General features: G+C 36.5%; 1 protein-coding gene across 3 annotated transcripts in view; it reads left to right on the top strand.

Annotated features, from left to right (window-relative positions):
• Nucleotides 1–13,835, top strand: part of CUL4B (cullin 4B) — a 37,702-nt gene that overhangs the window by 9,084 nt on the left and 14,783 nt on the right. For all 3 annotated transcript variants that reach the window (XM_035008114.1, XM_035008097.1, XM_035008105.1), the window contains exons 4-12: nt 5,018–5,121; nt 5,816–5,885; nt 6,686–6,759; nt 7,570–7,732; nt 7,875–7,964; nt 8,261–8,343; nt 9,822–9,889; nt 10,847–10,965; nt 11,570–11,762. In XM_035008114.1, the coding sequence (XP_034864005.1) occupies nt 5,018–5,121; nt 5,816–5,885; nt 6,686–6,759; nt 7,570–7,732; nt 7,875–7,964; nt 8,261–8,343; nt 9,822–9,889; nt 10,847–10,965; nt 11,570–11,762 (964 nt within the window). The remainder of the gene's footprint in view (nt 1–5,017; nt 5,122–5,815; nt 5,886–6,685; nt 6,760–7,569; nt 7,733–7,874; nt 7,965–8,260; nt 8,344–9,821; nt 9,890–10,846; nt 10,966–11,569; nt 11,763–13,835) is intronic.

Raw genomic sequence — 13,835 nt, 5'->3', positions numbered from 1 at the left:
TTAGTCTTACTTAAACTAACCTTTTTACTAGATGTAAAAAGAAAAATTAGATTTCATGTCTGGCTTCCTTTCTGCAAGTTCTTAGTTTTTGATGTATTTCAAGTATCTTATTTCAGCCATTTTTACTAAATGTAAAAAGATAATTTAGATTTTATTGCTGTATCAGTTCTTGAAAACTTTGTGGTGTGCTTTCCTTTCTTTAAACATATGGTTTGAAAAATAAGACCCAACCCATTAGGCCAATGACCGGAGTTCAGCACCCTGATGGGAATTTAGTATCTTTCTGGGTGCCTATTGTTGTTAAGTCAGAAAAGTTTCTAGATTTCCTCCCTTATCATGTTTAATTATGTTTGTAGCCTTTGTGTTTTTTATTCTTATTTTAATCCTCTTAATTTTTTATTCTAGGCTTACTGCTCACCCTCATTTCCGTTCCCTTGTCCCAGATGCAATCTTTTGTGCCTTTGCAGTTTCTTAAATCCTGTATTCCCCAAAGCGTCAAATTTCAGGAACTATAGTTTTACATTTCATTTGCTACATGTTTACATTTCTTTGGAGTGTATGGTTTTGTTTGTATCAGACAAACATGTTTTTTTTTTTTCTTTTTGCAGACATGTTTGTTGATGTGACATGTATGGATTTTAGCGGGTAAGGGGCTGGGATTTAGAGGAATAACGGTTAGAACCTTGCTAGAATGTTTCTATTTTATATCTGATTACCTTCAAAAAGGATTTAAGGTAGTATATTTTACCAGTAATGATTGGGAGCTTGCATAGAAAGAAAGTTTTATTTAAGAGACTTATAAAACTATGTAGAGTCTGTTTGATACAAATGGTTGCATGTGAAGTGAGAGAAAATAATTAATATTTAATATATGTATAATAGTGCATTTCAAAGATCTGGAATAAAATAGAGCTTATCCCAAACTTTAAGTAGTGATTTAACACCTTCCTATTCATGTTTCTATCCCAGCACCTAACAGGGTACAGAGTACTTACTTAGTAAACAGTCGTTGTTGAGTCAGTTACTGCTTCCTGTGTGCAAAGCTGGACAGATGCCCTGGGAAGATCACTTAGGCCTTGCCCCTGAGGTGCTTATATTCTAGTAGGTTTATGAAATTGTCGTTTGTGACCAGCATTTTTTTTTTTTTTTTGATTTTGTTTATTTATTTGACAGAGCACACAAGCAGGGGGAGCTGCAGAGAGAGAGAGAGAATCAGGCTCCCCACTGAGCAGGGAGTCCAACTGAGCCACCCAGACACCCTAATGACCAGCATTTTTTAAAAGACAAAATAGAAAATAATTGGAGAACATCGTACATAGTAATGATAAGTGTACTTTCATGAAGATTTTGTTTCAATTACATAAATTTATTTTATTTATTTATTTTTAAAGATTTATTTATTTGACAGAGAGAGAGAGACAGCGAGAGAGGGAACACAAGCAGGGGGAGTGGAAGAGGGAGAAGCAGGCTTCCTGCCGAGCAGGGAGCCCGATGCGGGGCTCGATCTCAGGACCCCGGGACCATGACCCGAGCCAAAGGCAGACGCTTAACGACTGAGCCAGCCAGGTGCCCCTCAATTACATAAATTTATTTTACATACAGTGGATTGTGACATAAAATGTATTTCTTGCTGTGGCTTGTCAGAAATTTTTGGAAGCCCCCGTTTTAGGCACACATGACTGCTCCAAACAAACCTTGCTTACAAAAGTAAGGAAAGTAGAGTGTTTAGATCATGGTGTATGTGGAAGATTATAAACAGACATGAGACTACTAAAATGGTAAGATTGAGCCTTGAATGCTGTGCTGAAAAGTGTGGTGGTGGGGAAGATAGAAAAAGTTTATTGGGTGAGGTGAATATTTAAGTTTTTTGAGTACTTAATATATATTCATCTGGTTCAAAGCCCAAAAAGTATTACAGAGCATATAGTGAAAAGTTTCACTTCCACCCTGTCCTCTGCCCTCCTCCCCACAGCTAGTTCCTCTATCCACAAACATTATTAGTTTGGGGAGTATCTTTTCCAGCAGTGTTTTATGTATGTAAAAACAACTGTGTGTGTTTTGATTTATTTTGGCTTTTTTACGTAAATGATATTAGACCATGCACCACATGGTTCAGTCCTTTGTATTTTTTAACGGATTTTTTTTAAAGAATTTATTTTTGAGGGGTGTCTGGCTGGCTCAGTCAGTTAAGCAGCTGCCTTTGGCTCAGGTCTTGATCCCAGGGGTCCTGGGATTGAGTCCCGCATCTGGCTCCCTGCTCAGTGGGAAGCCTGCTTCTCCCTCTCCCTCTGCCTGCCACCCCCCTGCTTGTGCTTTCTCTCTCTGTCAAATAAATAAAATCTTTAAAAAAAAAAGAATTTAGGGGCGCCTGGGTGGCTCAGTCGTTAAGCATCTGCCTTCGGCTCAGGTCATGATCTCAGGGTCCTGAGATCGAGCCCCGCATCAGGCTCTCCGCTCAACGGAGAGCCTGCTTCTCCCTCTCCCACTCCCCCTACTTGTGTTCCCTCGCTCGCTGTGTGTCTCTGTCAAATAAATAAAATCTTAAAAAAAAATAAAATAAATAAAAAAAATAAAGAATTTATTTTTGAGTAATTACAACACCCAACGCGTGGCTTGAACCCACAACCCCAAAATCAAGAGTCGCATGCTCCACTGACTGAGCCAGTCAGGTGCCCCAGTCCTTTGTATTTTTTTATACCTATTATAGAATTTCTCTGTAACAGCACCTGAGGAGCTTGATGAAAGGTTGTTAAGGAAGGGAAATTACTAGGTCTGGTCTATATATGTTAAGAAGCAGTCAAGGCTAACTAGAGAAGCAGAATGTTCTATTCCAGTTTGACCTTCAGGACTCATCTTAGATGCTCCCTTTCCTGTTTTTCTTGCCTCTAACATCTTAAGTAACTCTCCAACTAAACATGGAGGAGATTGTAAGCATATAAAGCCCAGCTTAGGGCGCCTGGGTGGCTCAGATGGTTAAGCGTCTGCCTTCGGCTCAGGTCATGATCCCAGGGTCCTGGGATCGAGTCCCGCATCGGGCTCCCTGCTCCTTGGGAGCCTGCTTCTCCCTCTGCCTCTCTCTCTTTCTCTCTGTCTCTCATGAATAAATAAATAAAATCTTAAAAAAAAAAAAAAGCCCAGCTTAATTCTCTATTTCTCATTATTCCCACTAGCTTTTCATTTTCCTCTGGTCTCTGGGATTCCACCTGTTATACCTCTGCTCAGGAAGCCTTTCCTGACTTGCTCCAGTCCTAAAGAGACTGGATTAGGGCCTTTGCCTCTATGCTTATCCTCATCATAGCACCTAATACAATGTTTTATAATTCTGTGTTTTCCGGGCAGTTTTTTCTTTCCGCTATAAGCCCCTTCTATGTGCAGGACACATTGCTAGTTGTAAGTACGTTAATTTTTTGAATATTTACCATATTGCCTAGTTTAAACCCCCCAAAGCATTAAAGGAATATATGGATACATGAACGAGCACATAGTCTCTTTTTCTCATTAAGGAGAATTGGGGAATGGGATATACACAAATAGATACAGTATTTTAAAAAAGACATAGTATTGACTCAGTGACAAATCAGTGTGTTATGATTGGTGACATTGCCAGGTAAGGCAGTTAATGAAAGCTTATTGGAAGAGGTGGGACCTAGCTGAGTAGTAAGAGAATATGGTATCTTGTGTGAGAAGATAAAAAACACAGCAGAAGGGAATGGGAGAAGTAGGACTTGGAGAAGTACTGGAAGTGGGAAATGTGGATAAGATGAAGTACAAAGACAGAATCTAAGCAGGGAAATGAGAAATGCTGAGAAAATGAGTCATTCAAGAGGAACATGAGCTACAACGAGAAGAATACTAAAGAAGGAAGGGGAAGAGTCCATAGAGAACCAATGTGAACAGAACGGCTCATGAAATAAGCATAAATACACCCTTTAGGTATTTGTGGCCTAACCCAAGGCCCCATGGAAAGTGGCCAGAGGAGAATCAGCTTTCTTATTCCTCCTTAGCTACTGGATCTAATTGGCCTGCTGTTTCCTGGTGAGGTGTAGTGACTTTCCTGCAATGATATAAGTGGTTTTCTTTAAGCTTTCTTTTCATTTGCTAATTTATTTATTGGACCTGCATGCTGGGAATGTGACTTCCACGTACGTATTTATGAAATTCCACTCCAACCTACAGAACTTGGATCCTTCCTTAGAGTCAATTTTAATGGATTTTCTGCCTTTTGTTGTGATGAGGAAGGAATCCTGGTGTTATACTTAAGTCATTACTAGTTGGAATTGTAGATTATATCAGAGTTCATCCAAAGAGTTTTACCAGGCCTTTTGTTTTAAATTTGAAAGTCTTTGATACACATAACAGGAAACTCACAGAAATCTGAAGTTTGTCTTTTTGGGATCTGGGTATAAAAGAAGACCAATTCAACTATTAGAATGAAGTAAAAATAGTCATTTCTGTTGTAATGTTTACTTAATTGTGCAAATTTAAAAACCTATATTTAAATATTCATAAACTGAAATATTGGAGAAAAATACTTGGTGTTTACATCATACTCATTATAATACTGCTAGCAATAGTTCATTGTTCTGTTCAGGAAAACCAAAGTATAAGTTTTAATTCAGTGGTGGTCAGACTGCCCAATCCATCTGATAAACAATTCGTGAAACTGTTTTTTAAACTCAAAATGGAATTCTGCTTATGAAAACAATTAACATTTTTAAGAACAAGACAGCATTGATAGGTAGTCATTGTTATAAATTGGATGTCTCCCCAGGGTAGAACTTGATTCCCTCCATCCTTAACCTGAACAGCCATAATAAATATATTAGGTGGGGTTTCTTTTTGGTACATTGGTTATGAAAAAGTTCATTCACATTCATATTTTGTTACTTTACTTTGTGTTTTAAATGGATAAATAATGCTTTTTAATAAAATGTAAAATACTAAAATAGTAAGAATTTGATGTAAATAATCAATAACCCCATTTTCTCCTTAAGCAAGTATGTGTTTAATCTTGCAGGCTGTAGAAAATCTCTGTTCCTACAAGATTTCTGCAAACTTGTACAAACAGCTGAGACAGATTTGTGAAGATCACATCAAAGCACAAATTCATCAGTTCAGAGAATATCCTTTTAAAAACCAAAAATACTGTATTTTTATCTGTTCCCTCCTTTCTTATCCCTCACTATTTAACCCAACTTGAAATGAATGCCTGTGTTTTATAGATTTGTTACTGTTTCTTACATTTCTGGAGAAAGAAGAAATGAGTTTTTGACTTTTCAACTTTAATTAGGTTCCAAGTCTACATTGTGATGTTAGTGCAAATAAGATGTCCTTATGTCCTTACCCTTTTTGTTCTAACAAATTTCCATTTAAGGAAAAATAAGGGAAATCATAAACAACATAATACTCACTTATGTGTAAGATTTGTTCTAAAAGGTATTTAGTGGGACCTAAAACTTTTTTTACAGTTTAAGAAATAATATTTTGTTCTATAATTAAGTGCTATTTCATTTGTTGTTGTTTTTTTAGGATTTTATTTTTAAGATTTTATTTATTTATTTGCCAGAGAGCAAGCACAAGCAGGGGGAGCGGCAGGCAGAGGGAGGAGCAGGCTCCCTGCTGAGCAAGGAGCTGATGCGGGACTCGATCCCAGGGATCGTGACCTGAGCTGAAGGCAGGCGCCTAACTCACTGAGCCACCCAGGCGTCCCTATTTTTATTTAGTGTGTAATACTCCATATTTAAGACAAATATGCTCTTGGATTGCTTGTATTACTTGTACTAAGCACTTTAAAAGTATCCTTGACATATCTCATGGATTCATTGGATAGTGTTCTTTTTCTAAAGAAAATTGATAGATGCTGGCAAAATCATTGCAGACAAATGGTAAGCTGGAAAAAGTATTGTTTCAGCTAAATATTGTAGTTAAATAAATTTCTTCAAATACATGGATGTTAGTTTTAAATGCTTTGCAGTGGGGGTTGGGGATTGCCTCAATATCTGCTCTTATTCTGAATTGAACACTAATTTTGGTTAAGCTTTCTATTTTAAAACTGCAAGTTATAGGGAAACCACCATTTTGGAATGACTTGCACCTTAGGATCATTTTTATTTTTGTCACACTTAACCAAAAAGTATCTCATTTTTAAAAAGTTACATTTTTGTCTGTTAGTCTTGATGGATGTCCCCCCCACCTACTTGATTGCCTGTGAAGGTGCCTGATGGTCCTGCATTTTAGTTCATTCAGATCACCACCTTTTCCTTTCTCCCTAATTTGGTATTTATTTTATACCTTATATTCTGCAAACTAAAAATCTTAAAATCCCCCTACCCAAAACGACACATATACAATTTAGGGCAGCTTCACCCTGAATGAGCTGTTACTGAGGAAGAATTGTATGTGTGTCCCCTTAATTCGCTGTTTTTATCTTCAGTTATATCTCAAGTTGCAGAGAAGTCATAGGACCATTTTAAGTGTCCCTTTTCTAGAAACTACAGCAAGGATTAAGACAATAGAATAGTTTAATAAAAATAGTATAGGCATATTCTCAGGTAGATTTCTTTATCTGTATGTAGTAGTCCAGTGTATATATATAAAAGTGAACCCTGCAATTTTATTCTTGTTTTATCAAGAGCAAATGTTTCAGCTTAACAAAATATAAAAATCAATTTCTTTTTGTTGGCAGATCATGATCAGGAGCATTTTTCTGTTTCTGGATAGAACTTACGTTCTACAGAATTCAATGCTACCCTCCATTTGGTAAGGATGCCAGAAAAAAAATATGAAAAAATTTGTTACAAATCATAGTCAAATCTTAATTACACTAATGAAAGAGAGTAAGTGATACTGTGAATATTCTCCCAAAAACGCAAATTTGGCTTCTAGACTTGTATTTATAGCAATTTTACCTTCTTAATTATGTTTTGCCTATTCTAATACTAGAGATAGCTAACATTCCCTGAGCATATAATAACTTAATGAAGAAGTTTTTTTTGTTAGCTAAGGAATTAAAGTTTGCTCTGGACTGTCTAGGAGTGTGCATTATTTTGTTGTTTATCAAGAGTTTGCTCATTATCTGTTAACATTGCTATGGAAAATTCCGTGTATACACGAAAATAGAATATTATAATGAGCTCTTTCCCCCACCTTGTGCCTAGCATCTACCTACAGTAATTATCGGAGAGTTTACTGATTTTTGAGTACTGAAGCCAGATGACAAATGGCCAATTAAGCCTTCATTACCAGTACAGTGAAAGCCATTTTGTCTTTGAACTAATTTTGTCTCTTGATTTGACCAAGGAAGAAATCCACCAAAGGAAATAATACAAGAAAACTTAGTTATGGAGGAAGACAGGAATTTAGCTTCAGTTCTCATTAAAGCCTAAATGAATTTCCTGTATGCTTTAACTCTAATAATGTTGTGTAAAATTAAATGTGTGGATTTTATCTTTTTACAATTTCTGCTTCAAATCTGGAACCCTAATTAACATGTGGCGAGAAGTTAAGCAGGCCTCTCTGAAAGTGGTATTGTTGTCAATTACTTTTGATTCTGTGTATTTTTTATTTTAGGGATATGGGACTGGAGTTATTTAGGGCTCATATTATAAGTGATCAGAAAGTCCAGAATAAGACAATTGATGGCATTCTTCTCTTGATTGAGAGGGAAAGGAATGGTGAAGCAATCGATAGAAGTTTACTCCGAAGCCTTTTAAGCATGCTCTCTGATTTGCAAGTAAGTTAACTTCACTTACAGAACTGATTGCTACTCCTAGTTTGATATTTAAAAACCAAATTCATAGTGCTGTTCACGTAGAGGATGTTTAATAAATGTTTATTGAATAAATGAACTCCTTTATTTTGATCCCTCCTCCCAGATTTATCAGGATTCTTTTGAGCAACGATTTTTGGAAGAAACTAACCGGCTCTATGCAGCTGAAGGCCAAAAATTAATGCAGGAAAGAGAGGTATTTAAAAATCATGATTAATAAATCCACTGTGTCTCACAATAGACCTTGCACTCTAGAACATAAGCTGCCCTTTGCATTTATCTTCCCAACATTGTGATGCTTTTTGCTCACTTAGGTGCTCCTTTCTTTTCTCCCTTTTTAAAAGCCAGAATTCTGGATCACAAACTACCTATAATTTTACGTGATTCAACCCTGTCACATTTGACAGGGCTTTTCCCGGGATCTTTTGGACTTGACATTTTCTGAATGATTTATGGGGAGGAAAACAATAATATAAAAAACTATCTTTGTAGGTTCCTGAATATCTTCATCATGTTAACAAACGTCTAGAAGAAGAAGCAGACAGACTTATTACTTACTTAGATCAGACCACCCAGTAAGTATTATATGCTCAACCTAATAGACTTTAACCAGTGTTGTTGAATCACTTAAGGCACTTTCAGCATCCCCAAACCCATTAGTACCTATTTTCAGGTGTGATTTGAGATGGTTTTTTTTAAAGATTTTGTTTATTTATTTGACAGAGAGCACAAGAAGGGGGAGCAACGGAGGGAGAGGGAGAAGCAGGCTCCCCGCTGAGCAGAGAGCCCCATGCGGGGCTCGGTCCCAGGACCCTGGGATCATGACCCGAGCCTAAGGCAGACACTTAACCGACTGAGCCACCCAGGAGCCCTGATTTGAGATTTTTTAACAATTGTTTTCTTGATGTAAACTTTATTTCCCCCCAGCTAATTAGATTTAATCAGTTAAATCTAATGTGTATGTGTTTAAGCAATTTAAAAATAGTATTATTAGAGGGGTGCCTGGCTGGTTCAGTCGGTAGAGCATGTGACTCTTGATCCCAGGGTCATGAATTCAAGCCCCACGCTGGGTGTAGAGCTTACTTTTGTAAAAAATGGAAAAAAAAAGTATCAGAATAACTTCAGTTTTCCCAAAAGGCTGATATATTTCAATAATTTGACTACATCAGTGTTAATTCTGAGTTGGCAGAGGTAGCCTAACCAACTACCATTATGTTTTGGTACTAAGGGATATTATCTTTCAATAAAGTTATTGAAATGCAAAAAAAAAAAAGTATCAGAAGCAGATGTGGGATCTTTGAAGTCTTAAGGCTGATTAAAATTCAGTAGATGTTTGGAGGAGAAACTGTTTCTGTGCTTTCCTAAATATTACCAACCAAGGAGTTCCTGTAAGCAGCATAGATAACTACCTTCCTAATAAAAGCAGAGAAACTTGGAAAAAGCCAGCCATAGCAATACCATGGAAATATTGATTTAGTGATGTAAATCAAATTCTGAAGTATTGCACTTTTCCTTCTTATGGTGTAGAGTAACTCTGAGCACCAATACATTTAAACATAGGATAGGGATATTGAAATTAACATAAAACAAGCTATTTGAGGGGTGCTTGGGTGGCTCAGTTGGTTAAGCGTCCCAACTCCTGATTTTGGCTTAGGTCATGCATGATCTCAGAGTCGTGAGATGGAACCCTGAGTTGGGCTCAGGCACTGGGTGTGGAGCCTGCTTGGGATTCTTTCTCTCCCTCTCCCCCCATCTCTCTATTTTATTTTTTTTAGAGCTGGGGGAGAGGGAGAGAGCAAATCCCAAGCACACTCCCCTCTGAGTGTGGAGCCTGATGTGGGGCTCGATTCCACAAGCCCGAGCGAGATCATGACCTGAACCGAAATCAAGAGTCAGACACCTAACTGACTGAGCCACCCAGGCATCCCATTGCTCTCTCTTTAAAAAAAAAAAAAAAAGCAGCAAGCTATTTGTTTCCCCTGACCTCTGGAAAGGCTTTATAAATTTTCAGCAAAGTCAAATGTCAGTAATTCTAAACTTTTTTTCCTTATAGGAAGTCATTAATTGCTACTGTAGAAAAACAACTTCTAGGTGAACACTTAACAGCAATTCTTCAGAAAGGTAATTGACCAATTTATAAAGAGATCACTTTTAAAATGGTAGCAGCAAATAAGTAAAAAAAAATTCTTAAGGATTACCCCTTTAAGAAGTTTGATACTTTGTGGCTGCTTTTCTGAGAATGGACATAATCCTTTTTCCCTATTTATCATGGTAAACTTTGAGGAGGTCCTTCTTGGCTTAATTTAAAGATACAGGAACTGAGAATGAGAGGGGTCCACTAACATCAGTAAAAAAAAAAAAGCAACAGTGGGAATATGGGAATTCTTGACTTAATTTGTAAGACTACGGTAGGGGAAAGAATTTCTTTTTACACTAAAGTGTATATGTTCATAGCATTTAAACCAAGCACTTCTAATCCCAAGTGATCTTAAGGGTAAACCCTGAATTTTACTTTGACAATGCCAGAAATAGACAAAAGCCTTACCTTTCTCTCCAACCATCTTTTCTTTTATATAAAATGGATATATTTTAGAACTTTAACGCAGTTACACTATTAGTTCATTCTGAAAATCAAATACATTAGAATCTTATTCACTTGGCCTATTAATGCATGGTTTTTGAAATACCACAGACCATATCCAATACTCTGAAATACAGTTATGTATACTAATTAGTACCAGATGTAGTATGGCTACTGCACATATGAGTGAGTTATTTATAATGTGTATTTAAGTAAATCAGTTTTTACAAATTGGTTTATACATCCGATCTACCATGCTAAATAGCACAAACCATTACAGAATTGTTTTTGTATTTATATAAACTAAAGCTCCCTATATTTAGTTTTCATTTGGAAAGGTGATTTATCTATTTGGATTTCAGAGAAAATAAATCTTTATATTAAAATTCATAGACTAGTAATAGTTTAGACCAGTATCACAATAATAATTTAATTTTCATTAAAATGTCTGGCATTTTTGTTCACTATTTTTAATGCCAAAATGTTTGAAAATTCAGGTTTAAATAACCTCCTTGATGAAAACCGAATTCAAGATTTGTCTCTCCTGTATCAGCTCTTCAGTAGAGTTCGAGGTGGAGTTCAGGTTCTCTTGCAGCAGTGGATTGAATACATTAAGGTATTAACAATTAACCTGTGGGGTTTTTTCTCTTATGTCTTAAAATCTATACACTCAGAGTACATATCGGCAAGCATTTCTTAATTGTTAGACCTGTTTTTTTTTAAGTAATGGGAGTTTTGAGGGCAGTCAACCTGAGAATGATCTGTATAACAGATCAGCAGTAAAAGTTATCTTCTTGATGTCTGATGGGATTTCTAGCTCCAATATTGAGAATAGTGAATATGGGGGGGGAAAAAGAGGACTTTTTTGGGGTCCAAAGTTTCTTTCCTTTCTTCAATTTTATACTGAAGCCAGATTGCCATTTAAAAAAAAATTCATACCTCACTTCCTTAAAAGTAGGGACAAAAACCTAGAGGCTTATAATAATACCCCATTATGATACTGTATACCCAGTGGGTCATTCCTTATTTTGTGATTATAGATGAATGGTTATCAGTCTGGATGTTTTATCACTTTATTTTTCTTTTCCTGACTTCAAAAACAGCTTTATTTTATTTTAATATCTTGTAATTTAAAAATGTGTACCTACTTAAAATATGATTTGGGAATTGTTTTCATCGAGATAATTCAATTTTAAAAAGTTGTCATTTTTGTTTTTTAGGCATTTGGCAGCACTATTGTAATTAATCCTGAAAAAGATAAAACCATGGTTCAAGAATTGCTGGATTTTAAAGATAAGGTTGACCATATAATTGATATTTGCTTTCTGAAAAATGAAAAATTTATCAATGCCATGAAAGAAGCATTCGAAACATTCATTAACAAAAGACCAAACAAACCTGCTGAACTTATAGGTATTTTTCCAGTGTTTTTTCCCCCGGCTATTTAATGTTCTTTTATTCATAAAATTTCAGTCAATTTGAAATTTTGACAAGGTTATGTAGTTTATTAACACATTTATTTGGGGTTGCTTAGGGGCTAGTTTCTAAGAACCTAGATGTAAGGAATAAGTAAAGAACATCTCAAGGTAAAGAACATCTCAAGTTCACATGCCAAACATAATGTTCTTTCTTTGTAAGATAGTACATTGAACCCTGTTTACTCTTATTTATACTAAGCTGGATATCTGTTTTCTAAGCCTATAGCAATTTAGAGGTGGGGCAGGGTGCTACTTCTAGAGGCCCACACTAAGTGCTACAAGAGAGGGTAGCAAGAAATTACAGTTGCTAGGAAGAAAGGAAAAATGTCCAGGACAAAAATAAGCTTAATAATCTGGGCCCATTTAGTGTAAGGTTGTGGTGTGGTATACAGCAGTGTTCCTCAGATTTCCCTACCAGACTACCCTTTAATGTCAGAAGGGGAGGTACCCTGTGATGAAGGTCTAGGGTCTTCTGCCAGAAGGATGAAATTTCGTTGGTCTACTACTTACCCTTTAATTTTTTGGCAAATTTTGTCTTTTACTCTGTGATGTGTCTGGTTTGTTTTAATAAGTAGTGTTTAAGGTTCCTTAACATCGGTGTAAAATGGACACCCCAGAAGATGTGCCAGGTCTTTCAGTGGCTTTTTTTTTTTTTTGAGATGTACTTGACATACAGTAATATTTGAGTTTCAGATGTACAACATAGTGATTCAGTGTTTGTATACATTGTGAAATGATCACTACAATAAGCCTAGTTACCATCTGTCCCCTTACAGAGTTAATACAATATTTATGGACTGTATTCCCTATGCTGTACATTACGTCCCCATGACTTACTTATTTTATCACTGAATTGGTACTTTATCCCCTTTACCCATTTTGGCACCCCAGCCCCCCTTCCCTCTGGCACCCACCAGTCTGTTCTCTGTATTTGAGTCTGAATTTTGTTTTGTTTTTTAGATTCCACATATAAGTGAAACCACACGGTATTTGTCTTACTTCTCTGTCTTCATTTCACTTAGCATAAAACCCTTAAGATCCATGTTATCACAGAAGGCAAGATTTCATTCTTTTTATGACTGAGTAGTAGTCCATTACACACACACCCACACATACCCTTTCTTATCCGTTCATCCACTGATGAACACTTAGGTTGTTTCCCTATCTTGGATATTGTAAATAATGCTACAGTGAACATGGGGGTGCATATGTCTTAGTGTTTGCATTATCTTTGTAGTGGAATTTCTGGATCATATGATAGCACTATTAATTTTTTGAAGAACCTCCATAATGTTTTCCATGGTGGCTGCATCAATTTGCATTCCCACCGACACTGCACGAGGATTCCCTTTTATCCACATCTTCACCAAACATTTTTTTGTCTTTTCGATACTAGCTATTCTGACAGATGTGAGGTGCTATCCCATTATGATTTTGATTTGCATTTCCCTGTTGATTAGTGATATTGAGCGTCTTTTCATGTGCTTGTTGGCCATCTGTATGTCTTTGGAAAAAGACATTCAGATCCTCTGCCAATTTCTTAATTGGATTTTTTTGTTACTGAGTTGTATGGGTTCTTTATCTATGTTGGGTATTAACCCCTTATTGGATATATGATTTGCAAATATTTTCATTCCATCTTTTCCCAAAAAGGTCGCCTTTTCATTTTGTTGATGGTTTCCTTCTCTGTGCAGAAGTTTTTTAGTTGAAGTCCTATTTGTGTATTTTTGCATTCGTTTCCCTTGCATTTGGAGTCATATTCAGAAAAAAAACATTGCTAAGACCTGTGTCCAGGAGTTACAGCCTATGTTTTCTTTTCTTTTCTTTTTTTTTTTTTAAGATTTTATTTATTTATTTGACAGAGAGAGACACAGCGAGAGAGGAAACGCAAGCAGGGGGAGTGGGAAAGGGAGAAGCAGGCTCCCCGCAGAGCAGGGAGCCCGATGCGGGACTCGATCCCAGGACCCTGGGATCATGACCTGAGCTGAAGGCAGTCGCTTAACCAACT

Source organism: Mirounga leonina, unplaced genomic scaffold, assembly GCF_011800145.1.
Source record: "Mirounga leonina isolate KUSES-001 unplaced genomic scaffold, KU_Mleo_1.0 Mir_101664, whole genome shotgun sequence".
Classification (NCBI taxonomy): Eukaryota; Metazoa; Chordata; class Mammalia; order Carnivora; family Phocidae; genus Mirounga; species Mirounga leonina.
Note: the sequence above shows the minus strand (reverse complement) of the source record. Positions and strands in the feature narration are given on the sequence as shown.